At 38.2% G+C, this 25,345-nt stretch overlaps 3 protein-coding genes across 4 annotated transcripts; all 3 read left to right on the top strand.

The window, feature by feature from the left end:
- The first annotated feature begins 2,096 nt into the window (after nucleotides 1–2,096).
- Nucleotides 2,097–16,894, top strand: LOC130738110 (protein REVEILLE 6-like). Of its 2 annotated transcripts, none has more exons than XM_057590016.1 (8): nucleotides 2,097–2,449; nucleotides 4,220–4,277; nucleotides 11,583–11,703; nucleotides 11,794–11,958; nucleotides 12,128–12,229; nucleotides 12,869–12,978; nucleotides 13,211–13,270; nucleotides 16,402–16,894. In XM_057590016.1, the coding sequence occupies exons 1-8, from the start codon at nucleotides 2,247–2,249 to the stop codon at nucleotides 16,498–16,500; spliced, it is 918 nt and encodes a 305-aa protein (XP_057445999.1). In that variant the 5' UTR covers nucleotides 2,097–2,246; the 3' UTR covers nucleotides 16,501–16,894. The 2 variants fall into 2 exon arrangements, with proteins under 2 accessions (XP_057445999.1, XP_057445998.1); XM_057590015.1 differs by having other exon boundaries at nucleotides 2,099–2,449; nucleotides 11,583–11,706.
- Nucleotides 4,304–8,524, top strand: LOC130738109 (uncharacterized). Its single transcript, XM_057590014.1, has 2 exons — nucleotides 4,304–6,284; nucleotides 6,366–8,524. The coding sequence occupies exons 1-2, from the start codon at nucleotides 5,143–5,145 to the stop codon at nucleotides 6,490–6,492; spliced, it is 1,269 nt and encodes a 422-aa protein (XP_057445997.1). The 5' UTR covers nucleotides 4,304–5,142; the 3' UTR covers nucleotides 6,493–8,524.
- Nucleotides 16,895–23,613: 6,719 nt separating the features above from the next.
- LOC130736501 (uncharacterized) lies at nucleotides 23,614–24,795 on the top strand. The gene is made up of 3 exons (XM_057588326.1): nucleotides 23,614–23,635; nucleotides 23,807–23,938; nucleotides 24,044–24,795. The coding sequence occupies exons 1-3, from the start codon at nucleotides 23,614–23,616 to the stop codon at nucleotides 24,793–24,795; spliced, it is 906 nt and encodes a 301-aa protein (XP_057444309.1).
- The last annotated feature ends 550 nt before the right edge of the window (nucleotides 24,796–25,345 follow it).

Genomic DNA, 25,345 nt, shown 5'->3' with positions numbered 1-25,345 from the left:
TAATGTTGAAAAATTAAAATATTAAATACATTGAAAATTAAATTAAAAAGGATTTAGATTATTTTTTCTAATTTGTGATTATTTATGGTTTATTTTCGAATTATGTTTTTTTTTTCTTCTGAACTCCCTGCCAGTGTATGACATGTAGGTTGCATGGCTACTCACTAGAATTTCTAATCAGTTTGATTTGGTTAGTCATCGTTTTCTTTGGAGTACGGATCCTTCTAAGAAAAGTTGGCACCTTGTGAGTTAGGAGAAAGTCACTGATGTAAAAGATTGTTGTGGTTTAGGGGTAAGGGAGATGAGGAAGGGTAACATAGCTGTACTTGGTAATCTAGTTTGAAGGATGTTGCAGGATCCTAAGTGCATTTGGACCCAGTTGCTAGAGAGCATTTATTTGAAAGATTCGAAGTTCTTGGAGTACAAAATTAAAGGTAATGTTTCATACACTTGGCGTAGCATTATAAAAGCTAGAGATCAATTGAGGAATGGTTTCTCCTTTATGTTGCAACAAGGGGACTCGTCTCTTTGGTATTAGAACTGGCTTGGTTTCGGAGCCCTTAGTCATTTTGTGCCTTTTGTTAACATCAGTGATACTAAGCTTCAAGTAAAGTATGTTTGGGATAATGGGTGGAATTGGCAAGGAATTCAGACTAATCCGCAATAGATTCAAGTGTTGCTCGCTAATGTTTCAGGGGTAAATGGGAAACCTACCAAGATGCTTGGAGATGGAACTTATCGTCAGATGGGTGCTATTCTACAGCCTCGACTTATGCTTAGCTAAACTCTCACTCTAAGATTTCAGTTGCTCATTCGTTGTGACAATGTTTGTATATGATTTATGTCCTGGAAAAAGTACAAATTCTCATTGGTTGGTTTTGCATGGAGTTGTTCCCTCAAACACTCATCAATTCTATTGCAATATTGGAGTTAGTCCAGCTTGTACGCGTTGTACCCATCCTTCAGAAGACATTTTTTATTGTTTGAGGGATTTTCCTCATTCCAAAGAGGTATGGATCCGACCTGGTTGTGATTTATTTCCTCAGTTCTTTACTTTTGATACCTTGGACTGGATGACTGCTATCATTGAGCACTCAGACTCTCTTCGATTCCTTCCTAATCTTTGGTGGATCTGACGATGGAGAAATAAAATGTTGGATTGTGAAGTCAGGTCGCTGCAATTTGTTCAGAGGAACATCCTTTATGATATTTCAACACCTGTGCCACAAGTATTTGGTATGTGCCTCTGGCGGGCTTGTCTAAACGGAACACGGACTGGAGTTTCAATAGAGGCTCATCGTTTATAGGTAGTGGCGACTTGATGCGTGACCATCATGGAGCTTGGATCATTGGTTTTTCTAGTTTTGAGGGAATTGGAGATGTGTATCTAGCTGAGCTTCTGGCTGTTATCCGCGACCTCTCTTTGGCGTGGCGTACCAGTGCACGGAAAGTAGTTTGCGAGATGAATTGCTTGGACATGGTGAACTACTTTACGAATTCAGTTTCACTCAATCTCCATGCTTATGCAGCCTACATAGCAAAAACACAGATGCTGAAGGTGCAAAACAAACTTGCAGATGTACTTGCTAAGATGAGTTTAAATGATAAATCGAGGTTGAAAACGTGGGAACTCCTCCAAGAGAGGTCCTTAACGTGCTGGATTTTAATCAGATTTTTTTTTTTGCTTTTGTTGTTGTTTTTAGTTTCTAATCTACCAATAAATTTGAATTTTTTTATAAATAAATTAATAAATAAAATATAGAAATTTGAGCTCATTTATTTTTAATGTGATGGAACAATGAATTATTTAACCAAACTTTCTCATAAATCATTTAGACAACTCATAAATAAATGGATAGATCATAGATGTAAAATTTTATCTTCTATTTTGAAATGATAAAATTTTATTTTCTCAAGTAAATGAGTAATGCATTAAAAGACGATTAAATTCTAACACAATCATTAAACCATTAAATAGCTGAACTTCTTAAGTATTGGATAAAAAATTCTCATTAAAATAAAATAAAATAAAATAAAGAGTTCAATTACTTACCGAAGCCGCTTTTACAACGAGATGGTGGCAACCAATTAACCAACCATTGGTCCAGGTCTCACACTACCAAACCCTGAACCACACCGTACTAAGCAGCGATCTTAACGAATCGGATCCACACGTCTCTGTATAAATTACCCTCCCTACCGTTTCGCCGCAAAACCCGAATATCTCTCTCTCTAAAAATCTTCCAATGGTATCCAAAAACCCGAATCCGCCGGAAGGGTTCTGTTTGGACCCGAGCACCATGGCTTTACCGGGTCTCAGCCCCTTCGCCTCCGTCTCTTCCGCCGCGGAGGACGCCGCCAAGAAGATCCGGAAGCCCTACACTATTACCAAGTCTAGGGAGAACTGGACAGAACCCGAGCACGACAAGTTCCTCGAAGCTCTTCAACTGTAATGTTTGCTATTCCTTTGTGTTCTTCTGAAAATGTGGTGATTGAATTTTAGTTTTCAGTTTCAAAGCTGATTTTGTAACTAGTGTAAAGTTTCTGCTGAATTGGATGCATAGGTGTGAAATTTAGGGTTTTTTTGTGTCGATTTTGTGAGGGAGGAAATGGTGTTTTTTTTATGAATGTGGAAATTTTGGAATGGGGAAAGCTGGTTTTTTTTGCTTAGTTTTGCAGGGAAACAGCAGTGAATTAAGGGCATGTTTCGTATTAGAAAACCGTCTTTTATCACTTATAATTACCTAAGAAATGCCAGCTTGTTGGTTTTCATCATTTCCAGTAGGAAACAAAGCAAGAACAAGTTGTGATTATCAGTGGAAATGGGAAATGGAAACAGAAACGTTTTGTAAAACCAAGGAGACCCTGAGGTTTCCTAGTTTTAATTTTAGGATAGTTTAAGAGTATGGATGAGTTGCTTTGGAAGAGAGGATATATAAATGTTTTTGATAGACAGTTTTTTCTTTATAAATGTTTTTGAAAAGTTAGAAGGAACATTTCTTTCTTTCTTTATGGTGTCAAAATCTCGCTTTTGGTTTAATTCCTGTCTGCCATACAAGTAATAGATAACAGATGTAAAGAGAGTTGAATTGTCCATTTTCAAAGAGAGAGAGAATGCCGAGATTGCGCTCTGGCTTTATATTAGAACTAGAATTTCCCCTGAAATTATGTTGGTATAATTTGTAAATTCCAATCCACATAAATAGGAATCCTCTGTTCATATATTGCATTTGTGGTTGTGGGTTTAACCAATTGAACATGGCTTCCCGTTTCCCTTCTGGCAGTTAGTAACCTCCGATAGACACAGGCTCCCAATCAAATTGGATTAAGCTGTTTGAACTATTTACTATTTTCACAGAATGAAAAATGTAGTTCTCTTGTGGATAATGAATAAATGAAGGAGAATAGGTGCATCTATATCCATTAGTTTTTATAATCACATAAGGAAAAAAATAGATAGGATAATCTATGGGACCAATAAATCTAAAGCAGCATTCAATATGTTATGCAGATTGCCTTGGTTCATAATCAGCAATTAGACCTAAAATGCCTATAGTTTGACAATTTTTTCTCCCCCTTGTGATTTTAATAGCATGGTAAATATATTATTTGCTCATGGTGGACTATAGAATGACCTAGAGGCTAGAGCCATGTCACTGCAAATGCCTCTTTAATTTTATGTTGTCATATTAGGGATTGATTATTATCCTTTTCTTTAGAAGAAAATATTATGGAAAATAGAAATAATCATACATCTGGTGGGTAGATAAAAATCACTCCTGAAAAGGGGGAAAACCCTAAGAAGAAACAAGTCAGCCACAGTGACTAAAAATGCAAAGCTGTATAATCTCTTTGACTTTTAGTAATAGAACTTCCTTTGAAACATGTATGAGGGCACAAAGCGAAACCATAAACATAAGACTTCCTGATAAACATAAAGTCTTTGAAAATATGGTCATTTTTCTCTAATCACATACACTTCATACCTGTGTGGGCGTGTATAACATTTGAATGTTGATAAATAATAACTAAAGATTGGGGAAGTCATTGCATCCTCATGATAGAGAGCTTCATTTAAAGGTTGAAACTTAATTCCTTTCCAGATATGAAATTTAGTACTTCAAATTAAAGCTAGTGTTTGCTTTTTTTCTATATTGGACTTGGTGTCGCCATTTGATATAGTCCTCACATTGTTTTGTTCCTTTACTTTTATATCCAGATTTGACCGTGACTGGAAGAAGATTGAAGCATTTATTGGATCAAAGACTGTTATACAGGTAATTCAAAATTGAAAAAAGAAAAACATTTCTATTCCAGAAGAGCTCCATTATTGTTAATATTTCAATTTTTTATTCTAGACCTTTCATTTTAGGTTGCAACATGTAAGTATCCTTTTCTCATTTTCTTTTAAAATTTGTTCTTGTTCTTGGTGTCTTGGGAAGGAAGTCAAAAGAGCCATCACAAGAAAAGGGTTATTCAAAAATCAGTTCGAGGTGATATGATAGGAATGCAGGGTTAGTTAGGAATTGTTAGTTGTTAGGAAGTTAGTTAGACAGTTATAAGGCATGTTGCCTATAAATAAGAGAGGTTAGTGAACATTAGGGGTTTCTTTGTATTCAGTTAGGAATTGGGTTTAGAGAGAGAAGTGGTTCTCTTTCTAGGGTTAGAGAGGGTGTTTGGTATCCCTTTCTCTTGTATCTTTCCCCTAGTTTCCAATTGGGAATTAGGGTTTACTATCAATAAAAATCAGGTTTCTATCATTGGTATCAGAGCACCATCCTGGTGCCTGAACCACGACAATCCTGGGCTGCGCAAGAGGAAAGGAGAAGAATGGCAAGTTCAGAAGTTGTTCAGGAAAACCAAGAATTGAGAGCGAGGATGGAGTCAGTGGAGGCTATCACCGGAAAGAACGAGTTCGTCCTAGCGGCGGTGGCGAAGAAAATGGGGGTGCGACTTGTTGCAAATCCTGATCTTGAGAAAGAAATCTCAAGATTGGAGAACAAATTGCGAGAACTTGAAGAGAGGAGAAAATAGAGGGAACAAGAAAGGAGAGAAGCAGAGGCTGCGCAGAGAGAATCGGAGGCTGCAATCGAAGCGGAGCGAACAGCGGCAGCAGCGGCGTTGTTGAGAGGAACGAAGACGATGGTGGAAGAAGAGAGATACGCTACGGTGGGTGAGCAACCATCAGAAGCAGAGGAAGATTTGACTTCTGAGGAGACGCTGGAACCCAATGTTGAAGCGGCGGAGGAAGATCGAGTAGCGGCGGAGGCACTGCGAAAGGAATCGAAGTTCGCTTCAGATGTGGAGAAAAACCTAACTTTTGCGATGAAGGGCTTCAATCTTGCATCAGAGGTAGCAATGCCGCAATTGGAGATGAAGAGTGGCAAGATCCTGCATGTCCAAAATGGTGATGTGTTGGGCACGATGTTACAAGTTGCTGCGGAGGCCACGTTGACGGAAACCACCATGCAGCCACCATGGAAGCGACCACACACATTTCTTGGTGGGCCGGAGAAGACAAAACGTTCGCCGGTGAAACCGCCAAACACGCTTGTTTGCATGCCGGAGATGGTAAATCGTCCACCGGCGAAACTGCCTAATATTGGGGCTTTGTGGGCGTCGACGTCGGTGGAGTTTATCGTCGCAAGTCGTGCACCAATGGGGAAGAGAGATGACAGATTGAAGATGAGTCTTCTCCAATGTCGCAAGGAGGATCTGCCTCCATCATTGGATCCGTCAGAGCACAGTACTCCTGCAAAGTTCGCTACTTCGCAAACGGCAAGAGAGGTGTCGACGAGAGCAATTCCACAAGCGAAGGAGATGAAGGCAGCAAACATGCAGGTACAGTTTCTGCCACTAATTTCATCGAAATCAACTATTTGTGTGGTGATCAAAGGGAAAGTCGAAGATAAGAGACAAGCTAAACTGATCACTGTAACCATGCGTGAGTGGTACTGTTTCTGGAATGATCTCAAAACAGAGACGAGGCCAGCAAGGATTGGGTCTGAGTTGAACATTTTTTCTAAGCGAATGGGACAATCCCAAAACACTAAAAGGGGGGATTGGGCATTACAACAGAATAGTGGAGTCAAATTAATAGATTGGGCCAACTTATCAGCTTTTGGGTCAAAACCCAATCTGCCCATGTACTTGAAGCAGGGAACCAGAACTCATTTCAAAGAGTTACAGAGAACTATGCTGTTGACTACAAGTGTAGGCATTGAAGAGGATGGGATTGCTGTGTCAAAATTATACTTCAGCTTTGATTGTGAGTTGCAACACAGGTATGCATATAAATTTTTTGGTAGATTGGAACAAGGCCATGGTAGTACAAACAAATTGATTGTTGAAGCTTTTACTACTAGTTTTGGCCATCTTGGTACTGGACAGGAGCAAGACAGTATTTTGGGGTTATTAATTGATCCGGGTGGACACAATATGAGGATGGGGGAGGAAGTCGAAGAACAGTGGGGGCTAAGAACAAGTATTTAAGTGATTTGTTCTATATTGTCATTCTGTGGAGTATAGTATATTGGGTAAACTTGAGTTCTTGGTCCAAAGAGTTGATAATGAGGTTTATAAACCTTGTAGTTATTTCCCTGCTGAGTTCAAGTATCAACTATTCAGCAATCTAGGGAACCATGATGATGAGTCAATTTTCACAGCCACCATGGCAAGGAATTGGGGAGATTATGCTATTTGTATCCAAGACATGGTTAAAGTAATGACAGTGACTAAAATGAAGGATAGGAACAAGCAATCTTCCAATATCATATTGCTCCTTTGCCACCTTGATCACACTAGAGTACCTTTGATAATTTGGCATTCATTTGATCCCTATATTCCGGTTTTCACTACTGTTGAGGGTACTTGAATTTGATAAAATATTACTTGTATTTCATTGATTAATACTTGACTATAGACTAACAAAGAGATAAAAACAAACTAAATATATCTAAACCTATCTCTAATTAAATAGATATCATCTCTATTTAAATAGATACTAATCTAAAATAGATAAACAAATCTTAACAATATCTCTATGAGATAAGACTAATAATAAACTAAATCTTAATAGATATTCAACACTCCCCCTCAAGCTAAAGCTTACTTAGCTTTAAGCTTGTAACAAATCGAACCCAAGAAGAAAATTATCTTAATAGATATCCCTTAATAATGACAGTCTTGGCAAATCTCTGAATTGAATAACTTTTCAAACTTCTAGTAAATCCATGGCAGCAAAAGCCAACTTCTCATACTTCAAATTGAATAATCTTTTGAACTTCTGCTAAATTCATGGGCAGGCAAAAGACAACTTCTCATACTTGATCTGGCTGAAATTGATGCAAGACAAAAACCAATTCTTCTGGAGTGTCGTAGGGTAGCTGAGCCAGCAAACAAGGGCGAAAAAAAACCAGCAACAATACGCCCGAAAACAAAACAAGGCTGAAGCAACAACTCACCAACAACAACCACACAGAAACAAAACATACTTGAGGTCGATCGATTGATGGCTTCTAAGACAAACAATGGTGTCAACTTTGACACAGACAACTCTCAAACATTAGAGAGTGGGCCAGCGCAACTCGCAGCTGAAGCCCTAAACCAGAAAACCAAACAATCGAGACGAAACAAACGAAGGTGACATTGTCACCTTCAAAACCAAATTGCATAAAGTCAGCCAAGAGCGGTATTATAAGAGCATCTCGATCAATGAGACGCAAACAACAACTCAAGTCTCAAAATCCAATGCGGAACCTGAGCGACAAAACAGAGTTAAAACTCTAAACCAAACCAAACCAAACTAAAACAAACTAAACCAAACCAAACCAAACCAAACCAAACCAAACTTGGCCAACAATGAGAGATGGCACGAGAAACGTCCAAACAGGGTCAAAATAGCAAACCCACAAACCAAACAGGGAGAGGACGACCGGATGATCACAACTGTGACGACACAACACACGTCAAAACAGAGGATCCTTAAAACCAAACCTGGCTGATACACAAAGAGGACCAGCTAGAACAAAGCAGCGGAGAGAGCGGCGCGTGGACTTCACACGCAGAGAGATGGGAGGCACGTGAGGGCGCGTGGCTTGAAATCCGACGGTGGTGGCTGACCGTAGTCTCTAATAACACTTCCCCTCAAGCTATAGCATATATGTCATATGCATAGCTTGTAACAAATATAATTAAAATTTAACAATATCCAGATCCTCCCCTCAAGCTAGAGCATATATGTCATATGCATAGCTTGTAACAAATATAATTAACTTGAGAAGTTGCTGCTGCCGGAGAGAGAATAGTCCAAAATTTATACACCAACAAACCACACAATGCAAAACCAATTCTCCACTTTAATAGAGAGCAAAAATCTTTTCCAACTCCAAAACCACACTGTGCCATAAAAAAAACAAGAAACCAAAACAAGAAACTAGAGCCAACCATGTTCTGAATCTTGAGATCCTTAAATTTAGTGTTGAAACAAGTTTTTGAGTAATACGAGCATACTTCCTTGCTGCCAATCTGGACCAATGGACTTCTGGAATGGAACAGGGAGGAGAGGAAGACTGGTTCTGGGCAAGAACCGCGAAAAACCGAGAACTGAAATTCTTATGCCTAAGAATCTGGAGAACATGTGGGCAAAAAGGAAAGAGAACAAGCGTGAGGGCATGATAGAACCCTTAGTGGAAGTGGGGCTGCAGCTCATGAGTCTAGGCCCAAAATATGGAAAGTTTATGTTAGAAAGAATAAGAGAGGAGGGGAATCTTTTGAGGAGTGAGCTGGCACAGTTAGTTACGCCTTTTGCGGGTAGGAAGGTGCAAAAGAGTGAGAGAAGGTTTCCTATATAAGTTTCTGTTAGGATGAGGGTTGGGGTATGTTGAGAAATAGGTTGTTAAGAGTAGAGTGAAGAGAGTCTCTTCTTCTACAGGAGTCTTACTCTGGGGCAATAGCAGTAGCTATTGCATTTCTGTTTCTTCTATTTCAGTATTAATCCAAGTGTTTCCTTATTCTCATACCTTGTTCTCTATTTCTGTATTCTGGTTCTCATCAGGGCACCATGTGTCTTGCCACAACTACACCAATTGTAGTTTTAAGTCCTCGTTTAGACTACCAAGAGTAACCAAAAGTGATAACTATTGTCCACCAAACCACTGCTCCATCAACAACTTGCAAACGAAACCCAAAGAAGCAAAAACCACAGTAACAAAATCCCACAGTAGCATGGTTCAGACACTTTAACACGAGTCACGGCCACAAACGACACGCAAGAAGGGCAGATATGGAGAAACCGACCGCTGGAACAGAATCAAGAGAGCATGGCGAACCTTTCTGTGGAAGCGGCATCACGAACGATGGCTGGGAAGGCGGCACAGCGAACCGACCGTTGATTTGATAGTGGTTGAACTTTACTAGGGCTCCAAGAGAAAGGGAGCCATAATCAGAAAGAAACGAGGCCGTAAGAAAACGGCTAGAAATAACAAGCGGAAGCAAAGTAAGAAAAATAAATCCAAAGAGATTTGGAAACTGGAAAGTCACCATGAGGGGGCTCACGGGGGAGGAGCCCCCTCACAGCGGAGGGATCAAAACTAGCTCTGATACCAACTTGAATTTGATAAAATATTACTTGTATTTCATTGATTAATACTTGACTATAGACTACAATATATATAGACTAACAAAGAGATAAAAACAAACTAAATCTATCTAAACCTATCTCTAATTAAATAGATATCATCTCTATTTAAATAGATACTAATCTAAAATAGATAAACAAATCTTAACAATATCTCTATGAGATAAGACTAATAATAAACTAAATCTTAATAGATATTCAACAAGGGTGATGCTATGCTAAAGATGGGTCATGCCCAGGTTAGAAGGTGGGCTCGAGAGGTGGAAATTAGAGCTGTGTATGAAATGGGCTTGGATTCAGCTGAGTTAGCTGCTGGTTTTTACAGCTTGGGTTCTCAAAGTGCTGAGTTATATAGTTTGGGGAGGCTAGTTTTTGAAGGTTCTGCTACCTTGCTCCTTCAACCATTTGGCAACCGCTTGGTCTTCTACACATTGTTTTTCCAGAATGGGAACCTTGGCAACAGTTATTTGAGTTGGCCTATGAAGATGTTATCCAATTCTTATGTGGCTGGGAATATTTGCTTTCTGCAATGGGATCCAGGTGGAAGTTGTGCTTGTCCCATTTGGATTCTTGAGATAGTTGTTCCATGATGTAGCTTGTCATTTGTCTTCACCTTGAGGACAAGGTGAATTTTCAGGGGGGGCGTATTGATAGGAATGCAGGGTTAGTTAGGAATTGTTAGTTGTTAGGAAGTTAGTTAGACAGTTATAAGGCATGTTGCCTATAAATAAGAGAGGTTAGTGAACATTAGGGGTATCTTTGTATTCAGTTAGGAATTGGGTTTAGAGAGAGAAGTGGTTCTCTTTCTAGGGTTAGAGAGGGTGTTTGGTATCCCTTTCTCTTGTATCTTTACCCTAGTTTCCAATTGGGAATTAGGGTTTACTATCAATAAAAATGAGGTTTCTATCATGATATGCCATGTTTCATGAAGTTAAAAAATAATTGGCGAGAGAAAATCCATGATGTCAGAATGTGGTTCGTTGGCTATGTTGTTTTTACATTTAGCTAAGAAAACTTAAGCTTGTGGGAAGACTGTTTGTATTCCTTGAATGAAATAGATTACATCGAGTATCAGTAGATAAGCTCATTGATGAGCTGTGAACAGAAACCAACTTTAACTGACTAGCAAACAGTTCTTACAACGGATAAATAACTTTTAAGAGTGTGATCCTATGTACCCAGCTGTGCATGGTACTTTTACTTCAATCCTCCGCTTAAGCACAACTGGGGTGTGTAGAGAGGCATCACACAAACCTACCTGATGGAGGAGGTTTTGTCAAAGGGATAAGCTATTTGAAGATCCGCAGGCAAATGCTGATGGAGCTTCTTATTAGTGACCATTTCCTTGACAAACAACAAGTCCAATTTCATATGTTTTGTGCTTGCCTGCAAAACAGGGTTGTGCGATAAGATTATCACAATACATACATAGAAGGAACAGCAGTGCAAACTTTATTTGTTGTAGTAGTGACTGCAACCAAATAATATCAGCAGATAATTGAGCTAAACTTTGATATTTGGCCTTAGTACTACATAGCAACCACAGATTGTTTGCAGGACTACTTAGAGATGAGATTAGGTACAAGAAATGAGCAAGACACTGAAGTAGATCTATGATCATCCATAATAGTAGCCCAATCAGCATCAGCTAAACAGGGTTGGGAACATTTTTATTTTCTACATCTGACAAGAAGCAGAAAACGTAAATACAAAAAGCAGCATATGTTAATTAACAGGGAGCTTATTCGTTGTATACCTCTCAGGAATACGTAAGAAAATATTTTATGCTGTTCATTGTAGAGTATCTGCAGCTGAGCTTGCTTGAAAGGTCTGCATGTATATGAATGTTTTTAGTTTTCAGAGCTTGTATTGTTTTATGTTTTTAAGTGTCAATGCAATATGCATGCCTTAATTTCTAATATGACCATTTCTTCTTACTATGTAGATACGTAGTCATGCACAGAAATACTTTCTAAAGGTTCAGAAGAGTGGGACAAGTGAACATCTTCCTCCACCGAGGCCGAAAAGAAAAGCTGCCCATCCATATCCTCAAAAAGCTACAAAAAGTGGTCATAATCTTTCACCATATATTTTTATTCTCAGCGACAAATTTTCACTGCAATTCTTTCTAATGATTTGTATTTGATATTTGACAGCTCCTGTACTCTCACAAGTATCAGGATCTATTCAATCTTCATCTGCTTTGCTTGAACCTGGATATATTAAGCATGATTCCTTACCAATGCTTAAAACTCCTACTATAAACACTGCTGTGTCGTCCTGGTCAAACCACACCTTGCAAACAACCAATTTATTGCATGGTATTGAAGGCTGCATTGTTCTGTATCTTAATTTATTTATTTACTTATTTATTTATTTATTTTCCTGAACTTTTGTTCATGAGAATAATTGACATCATTTGTTCAATATATTTTTGGCAACACAAAAACTAATTATTTTCCTGTGTTATGAATATTATGTCTTTTCCAGTGCCGAAAGTGAATAATTCTTGCAGTAGCTCTGAAAGCACTCCTAAAGTTCGACCAGTTGGTGAATCTAATGGTCAAGGGAATAATAGCCATCCTTTGAGAGGCAAGGCTTTAGTGATTTTCATTTGTAATTGCAAATTGATTTTCATTGACTGTTACGTGTATGTGCGTTGTTATAAACTCAATGTCAGCTAGCAGATTCATATAATGTATATTTCAGCGTGTACACGAGTTTCATATCCATAAACTACACTATTTGGGGTTGTTAGTAGCTTAATTTTTAATCAACATCTTGGAGATGGTTCTTGGTAATCATTGTCTTACCTTGTGTGGTGATTTAAACTTCAAGTCTGAAAAAATATAAAGTGTAATATTTTATTAGATTCACTGTACTCCACATATAATGCTGAAAATCTAATGTTTGAGATTTTCTCAATGGTAACTTAAATCATTAGATTTGATGCACTTCAACACCTGGAACATATTGTAATTTTGATATTTATTTACTTACTGAATAGTCTATGGTATTTTTTTTAATTGTTTCATGAATTTCATCTAATATTTATCATGTCTTGGAAGCTGTCTGATGAGTTTTCTTCAGATACCCCCATATAGACTTCCCGGATTCCAGATGAAACTTTTTCTGTTCATGCATGTTTCCTCTTTATGATATTACTAATCATTCTATATTTAATATTGTCTTGATATTTTAATTTGCATTAACAAATTTTTTTTAATGCAGTTCTTCCAGATTTTTCTCAGGTATATGGCTTCATTGGCAGTGTATTTGACCCAGATGCAACTGAGCATGTGCAGAGACTAAAACAGATGGACCGGATAGATGTTGAGACGGTATGTATATGTGTGTTCTTAGAGTTTAATATTTGTCTATTCAGTGAGATTGAACTATGTTCTAATTACATTTTGGCAAATTGTTTTACAATATGTTTCAGGCAATTAACTGCTACTTCTTTAGTTGAGATATTGGACCTGATTTATTATTGACTTGTCCATGTACAATTGTGTAAATGAAATTATACTTGATAAGTATTCCTTACAAATGTATGGCCTTGGCTCTATTTAGGTGCTACTGCTGATGAGAAACTTGTCGATCAATTTGACTAGTCCAGATTTTGAGGATCATGTAAGTATTCATTCCACTGATCTTTAGATTGATGTAAATGTTAAGTATTTCATGATGCGTATATGCCTCCACTAGACCCTGTACAAGCAACCTGAGAGTCCATGATGGTAAAATGTTATCTTTTTTGTTCTGTTTTTACTGCTGATATCATTAGAATATGATTTTCGGGAGTGCTATTGCAAGACATCCTATCCTCTAGTATGATTTCCGGGAGTGTATTGCAAGACATCCTATCCTCTAGAGTCTAGTCATCTCATCAGTTGAAATTGGTAGGTACTAGAGAAGTGATAATAAATACTGAGGGGGAATGTTTCATATTAACTGGAAATAGGCATGAATGGACTGATATCAAGTGCCGGCATGAAACCATACAATAGAAAGAGGAGAATGAAAATTTCCCTAGGCATATCCTAGCCAGCCTCGCCCATGTCCAAATTAATTCCTTCCTACCTCATCAGTCACACTTATATCCTAGGTTGTCAATCCCTGCGTGATCCCGCGAGATTCCACTGTGCCATCCCATCTCGGCCAAGTACTAGGATGATAACCACCGTCCCAATCCACTTCATTGTCCCGGCCGTCCCGGCGAGGATCCCGACCCATTTCTCACGCGATCCCAGCGGGACAAGGAAGGGTCTGACATTTTAAAAAAGGTCCTCCAATTTTAAACACGAGGGTCTTTTTAGGAGCATTTCTGGGTTTTCACAACAAAAATTCCTAGATGGGAGGAAGAATTCGACCCTCTCCTTGCTTCCTTCACTTCCCGTGCCCTTTCGGCCTTGCTCTCTCAAGACCTTTGACTTTTATTGCTAGTTTGCTACTATGCAAGTATGAATATGTTATGCATTTCGAGTAATATTTACCATTGATTTAGCATATATATATGGTATAAATTATACAAAATATGGACAAAAGTTGCAATACCTCTATCCGCTATCCCATTTTTGGGGCCGACCGCTACGCGCTGAGATCTGGGATTGACAACATAGCTTATACCCTCCCCATGCAATAGAATCATGCATGTGCCTTCTTTCACCGTACTACCAACTAGTCAGTTAGTTACGAAATTGAGTCCTTTCTTGATATTTCTGTCTGCTGGTCATGATCGTGTGCATTGCCCCTCTTCTTCCTCCTCACCTAGGAAGCACGGACACTTCAAAACAGAGGCGTGTCCGCGTGTCCGACACGCGGACGACACGGACACGCCACCGACACGTGTCACGTGTCGGACACGTCTGGGGCGTGTCTGAATAAAAAAATATTATTTCTTGGCTCGGACCCGGCTTGGACACGGCGTGGACACGGCTTGTATATTGAGCCGACACACCTTTGTGGCTGGACACACATAAGGGACACTTGTACTATTTTATTATTATTTTCTGACTTAAAAAAAATAAAACAACCTTATCTAATTAAACATCAAACAAACGTAATTAAAACAGAATCTGTGGCTCATAATGCACAAACATGACGCTGTGAATGCTTTCTTCCCTTGCTTTTCTTGGTTCTTTGTTTTTCCTGTTTGTAACAGGGTTTGCACCCCTTAAGTGCCATTCATTTATTCAATCCCATTTTACTGCACATCATTGTACTTCAGAATTCTAAGATCAATCTGATTCGGTATCAATAGTGTTAATTACAATGATTCAATCCCAAATATACAGATATACAATCCTAAATTAGTTTCTTAAGGTTTCTCCTGATCGATTATATTATATATACATATACACTACCATAAATATGTAAGACTTTCTGAAATTTTTGATTACCATGCAGTCAAACTAGTGGTTGAATGATGTTTTAGTTCTAATTCTCCTAATCTTTGGTAAAATGCAGTCTGATATTGATAAATAGTACAATTTTCAAGCTTCTTTTGCTTTTATTAAGCTGCATTGTTACTGACTTAATTATGTATGTTATTGTATTGAATTGATCAACATATTATAGTACAATTTTCTCTTAATTTTGTGAACATATTATCATGTTTCTTTTTTTTTAATATATATATATATATATATATATATATATGCCGTGTCCCCGTATCCTATTTTTTGGAGTTTTGCCGTGTAGGCGTTCCCGCCTGTGTCCGTGTCCGTGTCCGTGTCCGAGTCCGTGCTTCATAGCTCCTCACGTATACCTTAGTACTCTTGATTCCCTGGGTCACATCAACTCTTCCCTCTTCAAGACAAACCTTGTCCCCGAAGTGGAAACCTGGGAAATGCTCCTGAAATTTAGTTAAAGTCTCCCAAGAATTTTCACAAGAAGGAAAATGTTTCCATTTGCCCAAAACCTCCATTCCTTGTGAATTATGCCTTACAGCCAGTACTTCCTCTATAATCTCTCCATTCGGCCGTAGTCTCTCTTTAGTTAGTTTGAAGCCTTGATGTCCTTGTTATCACTTGAAAGGTTCTGCACAATCTCGCTCAACTTGTCATCAGCTTGAATCACTTCTTCCAAGTCATTCAATTCCTAGAAATGAACTCTGGATGAGTCTGAAACTGAATCTTCCTATAAAGGGCATCAACTGCCTTATTTTCAAAGCCAGGTTTTATTTAATCCAGTGTTATCAAATATCTGCCAAGGGGCCGCCTTGGCGAATTCTCATGGAGGGTTTTTGGCTTTCCGCCGTGACCGATATCCTGCCATAATCCGCTATAGTCCACCATCCGCCATCATTATTTGTCAAATATGGCGGGTTTTTGGCTCTCCGCCATTAATAACACTGATATCCAGTGTCTGCTTCTCCCATCATTGATACCAATACAGTGCTTTATAGAAGCCAACAAAGAAAGGAATTCAAATAGTATTGATTATCTTGAGGAAACATTCAGTACAAACAACCAGAGCCTATGATCTTTTAATCTTTAATTAAACACTTCTTTGGTATACTGGATGCATTATTTGGTTATCGTTGCTGCTTAAACCAAACACATTCGCAAAGTGCATGTTTAGAGAGTATACTCATTTTCCAGTTTGATAATCTTATCACTACTCATTAGCATGACTTGTGGAATTGATTGGCTGAAAAGACATCCAATCGAATGTTAAATGAAGGAAAGCAATGATAAAGAAATTCTATATATGTTGGTGAGCCTCTTTACTGATGTGTGCATGCTGCAAATTTCATGCAGAGAAAGCTGCTTTCATCATATGAGGCTGAAGTGGAGCCCAATAACTATATCAATGCAGAAAGACCCATACATGATGAGAAGTTGAGAAGCGCTACATAGATGGGTTGGCAGAATGGGATGTTTGTTCATCTATTGGAATATTGGGTGCGGTCAGGTTTTCATTATTTTGCAAAAGGTGAGATGGGTTGGAATGACAACAAGCTGAGAGGTTTCAGTTACATCAAACTATGACCCTGCTGTCCTGCTCTAGTTTGTAATAGCTTTGCTCACTATCTTAGCTAAGGAAAGCCTTGATTGCTTCTCTTCATTCATTTTTGATGTCGTGTATATGTAAATCAACCTACTATGAAAGAAAATAATAATGTTGAAATGTATAGTTCTTAGATTTGTGTAGATATGTACAGCACCTATGATTTGTGTTTTAGATATAGCCTGACGTCAAATATTTTGAAGCAAGAATAGTGCACTACCCTAGTCTGCAGACACTTTGGAATTTCTCCATCCATTAGCAAAAACTGTCATTTATACTCTAGCAAGTAAAGCTGGAACCCAAACATTACTATAAATATTTCTATGATGCTCATGTTTGGAAGTTGAAAATTTATAGATGTTCTAAAATTATAAATACAGTGGAATATTCAAATTTATACTTAACAAAATGCAATTCTACTCAAACCAGATAACATCGGGTTTTATGGTTTTGGTTCCTCTAACTATAACGTCGGCAGAGTAAATTTGCATTTTGGTCTTTGAAATTTTTGATTTTATTTGACTCAAAAAAAAAATGATTTTATTCCTCACTGAAGGTCAGCTTTTGTCCGCTGAATCTTGTTGCAGCATGGTACCATCAATTATTGATGCCAACGACTTAGACATGGATAATGAACAATGAAAAACATTATTTACTTAAAATGAGTATTTAAAAATGTATTGAAGTTAAATATCAATATCTTCATCTTCATCTTCATCTAGAGAAAAATATCTTCATGAAGCAAAAAGCAATAATCTCATCTTCAATTCTTCATTTAGAACACACCCCACCGAATTGCAGCATGGTACCATCAATTATTGATGCCAACGACTTAGACATGGATAATGAACAATGAAAAACATTATTTACTTAAAATGAGTATTTAAAAATGTATTGAAGTTAAATATCAATATCTTCATCTTCATCTTCATCTAGAGAAAAATATCTTCATGAAGCAAAAAGCAATAATCTCATCTTCAATTCTTCATTTAGAACACACCCCACCGAATTGAACCCAAACCTAGCCAATTTGAATTTATCCCCAAATCAAGAACACTAAAAAACTCAGCCACCAAAAAAATTAAAACGGAGGTATGGTTCATGGGCTTGACGAGAACCCCAGCCTCCAAAGAGGTCCCACCCAATAAACATACAACAAAACTTATGTTTGGCAAGAGTCTTGAAGTTTCCTATTTTATTTGTCGATACATATGTTAAATGTAAGGAACCAGTAAGACATTAGAGAGATGCAGGAAATATTCATTTTTTAAATTGGAAATTACGGAAAGTGAATACATATTAGATGTAGAATGAACGAGTTTATTGAAAAATGTTGAGTTTAATTTTAATAGAATGTGTGTAAATTTTGTATTATTGACAATGAATATTATTTAATCTGAATTAGATAAAAATTCACAAGAATTTACTTTTAAGAACTATATATCCTACTGCGATAAAAGTAAAATATTCCTAAAATATTCCTATTTGGGAAAAAGAAAATATATTATATAAAAGGATGGAAAAAACCCACAATAAAATACAGCCTCCAGTGGAGTAAATAAAACAGAAAACATCAATAGCAAGAGGAACAATATATTATTAGAAATTAAAATTGCTAAAATAATAATTTTTTACAGAACTTTTAAGGTAGTTAATACAATAAAAATTAAAATTTACAGTCAGTAGAAAGCAAAGAAGTTAGTATTATTAAATTGAATTTGTTAGTAAAAAGTCACTTAGAATTTAGATATTAATTTATGTAGTTATTATATTTATTGATATGAAAGTTAATTATTTTCCTATTAGTTATTACTATTAAATAAATAAATAGTTTAGTATTTAATTAAATATTAGTTTTCCTAAATAATTCATATGCATTTAAAATCATTAACTATAGCCAGATTTTTTTTAACTGAAATACTAATAAACTTGTATCGCAGTCAATATTTTAAACATCATTTATACAATGGTTATGAAATTTTTTCACTCCCTCGAAACTTAAGTACTAAGTTTTATGAAAGTCAATGCGTTAATTAATGGTCATTTGAAAATTTACCTTGTAAACTAAGTAGTTATTATATTTATTAATTTGAATATTAATTGTAGAGTTTCAATATTTTGCAGATTCATGCATGGTGATGATTTTGAAATTAGAAGCAATAAATCAATTTTAAAACTACATACTTTAAAAATTCTCTATAATTTCTCTAATTAATGTTTCTTGTTTGGTGCATCGTGAAATCTGTACCTATGGATGTATAAAAGGCCTATGGGTAACATTGAATTCTTCAAAAATTACAATCACAACCCAATCATCTACTATTATCCATGAATTCTCAAGACCTTGTCTCAAACTCTAAGAGGCACAAAACTACACTCCATGCGAATGGACTCAATAATGAAGTCACTGCCCCATACGTTCCTCCCATCTGCTCCTACCCAGTCTGGTCTTTTTGCCAAAATATTGTTTCGACTACATTCATACCTTCCTACACAATGCACAGGACAAAGAAAATACCCTCGAACGTGTCATTGATTGCCCCTTTTACCACATTGGACCCTCCATGAATGATCACTCCCATTCTCGGAGCAAGAGAATGACATTTTTTTATCTCTTTACTTTAAACCCTTATTTTGTGAGGCCCTGTTTGATCTTATCCTCACAAAGTTCAATGAAGACATGACGCTCTTCTTGTTGTTCGGTACATTCCTTCTCCCTCTTCCTCTTCTAATCCAAACTAATGGAAATTTATTTTTCTTAACTTTTTGATAATTCATGAAGCGTCAGGCAACATGAAAATTTTAAATTTTATATCTATCAAATAGTAGTTAATGAGTTATACAGAGATGTATCTGTAGCAAATTTCAATTTGCAGTCTCGACCAGTGCGTTGCGATTTGCTGATAAATGATGGTTGCAGTGGAAGAAAGTGCAACTGAAATGCGATCCTGCAAGACTAAAACCTTTTACAATACGATCTTTTTTGCATTTTGAAACCCCAATTTAAAACCCTTTTTTGAGAGACCCAATCCTGAATATGAGATTCATACATGGATAATATTGTTTGCTCATTGTTTCGTGATTAGATAAATGCGAATAGTATAAAATGAGATACTTATCATACAAAATTTTATTTTTTGCAGGTTGGCTCCCTAAAAGGTTCCTGAGATTTTTTACACTCTTGTTTCTGTAAAGCTCATGCTTATTTTCTAGACCTAACAAGTTATAAATTTATATTTTCTGGGACGTTGAACTCGACGTAGCCAAATAGCTTTGGTATTTAAGATGCTAGTGCTAATCTTTCCAAATGTATTCATTTTTTTAGAGTGGTGGAATAATGTTGTATAACTCCAACAATAAACTTTCTCCGATGAATTCATATGATCTCATACATGAGTGTGGCATTTCTAGCAAGTTCTACTTATCTTGCAATAGTCGTGTGAGTCAGTGTGACATTAATTTCAAACTAGATTTCTGTAAGACGAAAGGAAGGGTTAGGTGTTAGAATCCGATCTATCATACCAGCTGGAAGCTTTGTGCGCGAGCTCATTGGGGAAGTTCATCCCAATGGAAAATATAGATTAAGGCTAGGTGTACCTCACTATATACTTGATATGAGTATGTTTATGGGAATGAAATCCATTGGGCCTTTATGGCGTCCTCTTTTGTATCCCATATATCAATTATTGGATACATAAGTCAGATTTTCATTTCAAAAAACAATACCCATGTCAAGTATGTAGTGATGTACATCTTATCTTAATCTAGATTTTCCGTCGGGATGAACTTCCCCAATGAGCTAACACACAAAGCTACCAGCTAGAATGAAAGATCGGGTTCTTACACCCCAACCCTTCCTTTCTTCTTATAGATATCTAGTTGGAATTTAATACCACACTGGCTCACACGATTGTTGCAAGATAAGTAGAACTTGCAAGAAGGGCCACACTCATGTAGAAGATCATATGGATTCATCGGAGAAAGTTTCTTGTCAAATCATATGGAATCATTCCACCATTATTTTTGAAACAAGTACATATTGTAGGAACAACACATGTATCTTCAAAATGACACACCCATTCGACTGCTTAAAGTTCAACCTACCTAGAAACAGGAAATAACTTATTGTTATGGCATGAAAAACAAGAATCTGAATTTAGAGAAACAATGGTTCAAATAAAAGTCACAGAAAACTAGAATGATTTCTGGGCATATCAATCATTTACATATTGCCTCTCACGTTCTTGAATGGGTCAGAAATTCAATATGTAATTTGGTTAAGCCACATTGATAGGAGGAACTTTTCCTTTATAACGCCTTAAAATGTTTAATGTGATATGTTTTAGTAGAATGAATCATAAATCTCTTATTTGGTTTTCATTATATTGAAATGCAATGTTTGAAAAATATTGTTCAGTGTACATGTCATCAAGTCTATTTATACCAGGAGTGTCTTATGTACCAAAGCTAACCAAGAATTTCCTCGTTGAATAATTATTAAAATTCTGATCAATGCTAAATATGCCAATGAATATGGAATATTATTGTAACACTACCCCTTTTAATAAAACATGTAAGACACGTGAATTCTTGAAATAAATAAACATACAACAAAACTTATGTTTGGCAAGAGTCTTGAAGTTTTGTATTTTATTTGTCGATACAGATATTAAATGTAAGGAACCAGTAAGACATTAGAGAGATGCGTGAAATATTCATTTTTTAAATTGGAAATTACGGAAAGTGAATACATATTAGATGTGGAATGTACGAGTTTATTGAAAAATGTTGTGTTTAATTTTACTCGAATGTGTGTGAAATTTGTATTATTTACAATGAATATTATTTAATCTGAATTAGATAAAAATTCACAAGAATATTTTTTTTAGAATTATAAATCCTACGGCGGTAAAAGTAAAATATTCCTCAGGAGAACTATAAATTTTTTTTTTTTGGAAAAACCAAATATATTATATAAAAGGATAGAAAAAACCCATAACAAAATACAGCCTCCAGTGGAGTAAATAAAACATCAACGGCAAGAGGAACAATATAATATTAGAAATTAAAATTGCATAAAATAATAATTTTTTGCATAACTTTTAATGTAGTTAATACAATAAAAATTAAAATTTACTGTCAGTAGAAAGCAAAGAAGTTAGTATTATTAAATTGAATTTTTCAGTAAAACGTCACGTTAGAAGTTAGATATTGTTCCGGTCAAGAACATAGAATCAAGGCATGGTGCCTAGAGTGTGTGGAGTGTGATCGGAAATCTTAGAGAGATGAGCTCCTAACCGTTTAGAGAGAGAAAATATAACTGAATCTCAATGTTGTTATTGCCAAATGAGCTAAGAGTCCCTTACAATTGGTAACCGTCCCCTATTTATAGATTTGGGGTTGAGCCTTCGCGCCTTTAATCTGTCTAAATGGGCCGGTTGGGCCTTGGGGAGAGCGGCCCATGATCCAAGCTTGTTCTGCGCCTAAGGCTGGGTTTCCTGGGCGAGGGACCCTGGGGTCTCGTCCAGTCCACAAGTCCACAAGACACCGAGCTCGAAGCATGAGACCTGAGTGTGTCTTTAAACAGAAGAATCTAAGGCAAAGACTATAAAAGACTAAACAACGCCAAAACTTAACAGAATAAAAAAGCAATTGCCAACATGGCCGAGAGAATAAAGTCGAAAATCTAAGTATTTCAAACTTTTCGCTGCACCATCCCTTCTTCAAGCAAATTCAGTCCACAAGCAATCTCACGGCGATGGCATTCGACCTGCTCGCCTCGCCAGCCCTGCGCACGTGCCTTGAATCATGATATCTCGCCAAGTGTCATGCGTTCGCCACGCGTTGTGCCCTGAAGTGATGCATAAGTCAACAATTCTACTGAATCTCAACTGTCACTTTTGAGATGTCTTTTCAAATCTCAACGAACCCTGCCAACCCAAATTTCGACCGATAACCTTCCGTTACTGTACCTTCCTTTTAATGCGTTACGTCTAATTCTGACATTTTTGAATTCGAACCAATAAGCATCAACTATCAACGGTTACAACTTTTCGCCTGACACGTTGCCTTCACTTTCTATCATCTCATCCTTTAAATTCTCTTCCCCACATTTCCCCTCTTTCCTTGTTAACTATCTCCCCGCTCGCTCCTGATTCCTGTGCCGGCCTCCCTTACTAATCCTGTGAATCTCTTGCTCCGCTTCCTGCTCTTCCTTCCACAATCCCTCCTCTGGTTAGTCCTTTTCTCTTCTCCTTCTTATTTTTGATGTTTTCCACAGGGGCTCTGTCCTCTCTCGAGGAAATCAAGGCTCACCCGCTTGGCAACCTTCGCCACTCTCCCCCTATCAACCCAACCAAGAAATCCTTGACCAATCATCTGAACTGTCAACTAGCGATTCTGTCTCTAACCTTGCCCATCAAGTCGGTGGGTTTTGCTACTCCTCCTTGTTTAATGACCTCCTTCGCACCACCGGCTGCCAAGAACAAGACCGCCCTTGGCAGCACCGAGAGTTTAACGATCTCAGATACTCTCACTTTTTCTTTATCCATGAATACTTATTTCTTGATCTGAACATAAGACTTCCCTTCTCCCCTTTCCTCACCCTAATGTTACGCAGCATCAATGTTTCCCCTTGCCAACTTCACCCCTGTTCCTGGGCCTACCTACGATGTTTCGAGATTCTTTGCCACAATGTTGATGTAGCGCCTTCTCCTGCCCTTTTTTCCTTCCTTTTTGAGGTGGATCTTCAAAGATCTCAAGGTTGGGTCGTCTTGGCCCCTAGGCCCGGTCGAGAACGATTCACTCCTTACGGGGTGGGCTCAGAATCTTATCTCGCTCGAAGATACTTCCGGATCGTTATCCACCCTGCCTACCCCTCGTTATTCACGGAGAGGGAAGGAAAAACCCTTTTCCCTCTTTACTGGACCTCATCCCCTCGATCTTTAAATGGTCCCCATACCATGTCTCCTTCCCCTAGTGACAGTATTTCCCTGAAAACCTTACTTCAACTCCCGCTCCTGAACTGTGTTGACCTGCTTGATGCCCCCCAGGATCTAAATTGCTTCCCCAATTAGGTCCTGATTTCTGTATGTTTGTCGCTTACTTTCTTCTTCGCCTTTCCCCCTGATGACTGTTTTTCCTTTCCTTTTGCAGGTAGAATGATGAAGTTTTCTACTGCTGAATTGTTGAGTGCCTTTGTTCTTAGCAGCTCCAAGGCCTCTTCCTCTGCCCATGCTGGAGAGAAAAGACAGAGCTCGCCGACTGACGAAGGTGCCCCAAAGAAGAGTAAGGCGAGCGAAGTGAATCCCTCCGTCATCTCCCCTGTTTCTGGCGAAGAAGGCATCATTCCCATCCCTTGATCCTCCTTAGATGTGGGCAAGTCTCCTGCAGCCGATCACCAGGGCGAGGCGACCGCCTCTGCTACAGCTCACCCCTTGCCGTCTGGTGATCGCCCGAACTCTCCCACCAACGTTTTACCAACTCCTCCTTCTCCAAAGAATGCCGATGGGGGGAAGGAAACCTCGCCCGATCGCCCAAAGGGCCCCTCTGGCGACTCAAACTCCGATCCATTTTCCTTCCTTCTCTCTCATCCATATCTTGGGAAGTTGAGGGAAGTTCCTAGCCAGAACCCGCAAGATGTGGCTCAGGAAGCTGTGTCGAACCTTCTTCGCGTGGGTTGCCTGTTTGCCCAGGTAGCTTGGCAAGCTCGCCCCCTATCTGGCGCCGCTGAGCTTCGCCAGGAAGTGGAGACTCTGCGTGCCGCCAACCTTCGATTCGATGAAACTTGCTCCAACCTACGCCGCCAGCTAGCTTCTGAGGTGGAGAAAACGTCAAAGATGCAAAAGAAACTTGCTGAGGCAAAACTGGCGCGGGCCGCGGCGAATGAGAAAGAAGAGCATCTAGAAGCCAAGATTGACGAACTTAAGCAGTCCCTTGAAACTAAGGATGCCGCCCTCGCTGCTCAAGAGAAATATCTTATCAGCAAAGAAGAAGAGATTGCCCAACTGCACAAGGATTTATCGGACAGGCGCAAGGCTCTCGCCGACGCTCGTTCTGATCTTGAGTCAAAGTGCAAACTTCTGGCCGATAACGATGCTCAAACCAAAATTTTGGAGGAGCAAATGAAGAACGACGCAGCTTAGACAGCAGCTGTTGAACGCATCCGGGGCTTCTTGATTGCCAAGGCTCAAGTCAAACATCTTCATCCTGGTGTTAACCTTGACTCTTTGGGAGTTTTAAGAAGATCACACCTGCTGGGCTGGAAGGTGCTGAAGATCCTCCGGGGGTTGCTGGCGTTGACCTAGGGGATGCTGTTCAAACAGAAATGAGAACATAGATAAGAACAATGCTTCTTTATTTATTTTGATTACTGTATTTTAACTTTGAGTTGACTCATTTCAGTTTTTACTTATCTTTGTGTTTTATGCATGGTTTAATGTTTTCCGATTTTTATTCCCTTGTTTCCCCCGCTTGTTTTATTAATTTCTGAATTACGTCTGACGACATTGATGGTGTGCTGGGTTCAACTAGGGCTCTTGGCTCAGTTTCTGAAGTGAGGCTTTCTTTCACACGCATATTTCCCGTAAGATCAAGTGTGGCCTCGCCAGCCTTATTAGGTGAGGACTTATAATTGCTCAGGGCCCAATGGCCATATGGGTTTACCCGAGTCTTTTGAGCCTAGTTTGAACAATG

This window comes from Lotus japonicus, chromosome 2, assembly GCF_012489685.1.
Source record: "Lotus japonicus ecotype B-129 chromosome 2, LjGifu_v1.2".
Classification (NCBI taxonomy): Eukaryota; Viridiplantae; Streptophyta; class Magnoliopsida; order Fabales; family Fabaceae; genus Lotus; species Lotus japonicus.
The sequence above is the reverse complement of the archived record's forward strand: the minus strand, read 5'-3'. Positions and strand labels throughout refer to the sequence as shown.

Bases quoted from the DNA above. Each gene is read 5' to 3' on its own strand.
- LOC130738110 (XM_057590015.1), top strand. From the start codon at position 2,247: ATGGTATCCAAAAACCCGAATCCGCCGGAAGGGTTCTGTTTGGACCCG. The intron at 4,278-11,582 runs GTAATTCAAAAT...CTTACTATGTAG, and splicing joins GATCAAAGACTGTTATACAG to ATACGTAGTCATGCACAGAA. The intron at 11,959-12,127 runs GTATTGAAGGCT...TGTCTTTTCCAG, and splicing joins AACAACCAATTTATTGCATG to TGCCGAAAGTGAATAATTCT.
- LOC130738109 (XM_057590014.1), top strand. From the start codon at position 5,143: ATGGTGGAAGAAGAGAGATACGCTACGGTGGGTGAGCAACCATCAGAA. The intron at 6,285-6,365 runs GTATGCATATAA...TTTTACTACTAG, and splicing joins GATTGTGAGTTGCAACACAG to TTTTGGCCATCTTGGTACTG.
- LOC130736501 (XM_057588326.1), top strand. From the start codon at position 23,614: ATGTCTCCTTCCCCTAGTGACA. The intron at 23,636-23,806 runs GTATTTCCCTGA...TTCCTTTTGCAG, and splicing joins GTCTCCTTCCCCTAGTGACA to GTAGAATGATGAAGTTTTCT. The intron at 23,939-24,043 runs GTAAGGCGAGCG...AGTCTCCTGCAG, and splicing joins CGAAGGTGCCCCAAAGAAGA to CCGATCACCAGGGCGAGGCG.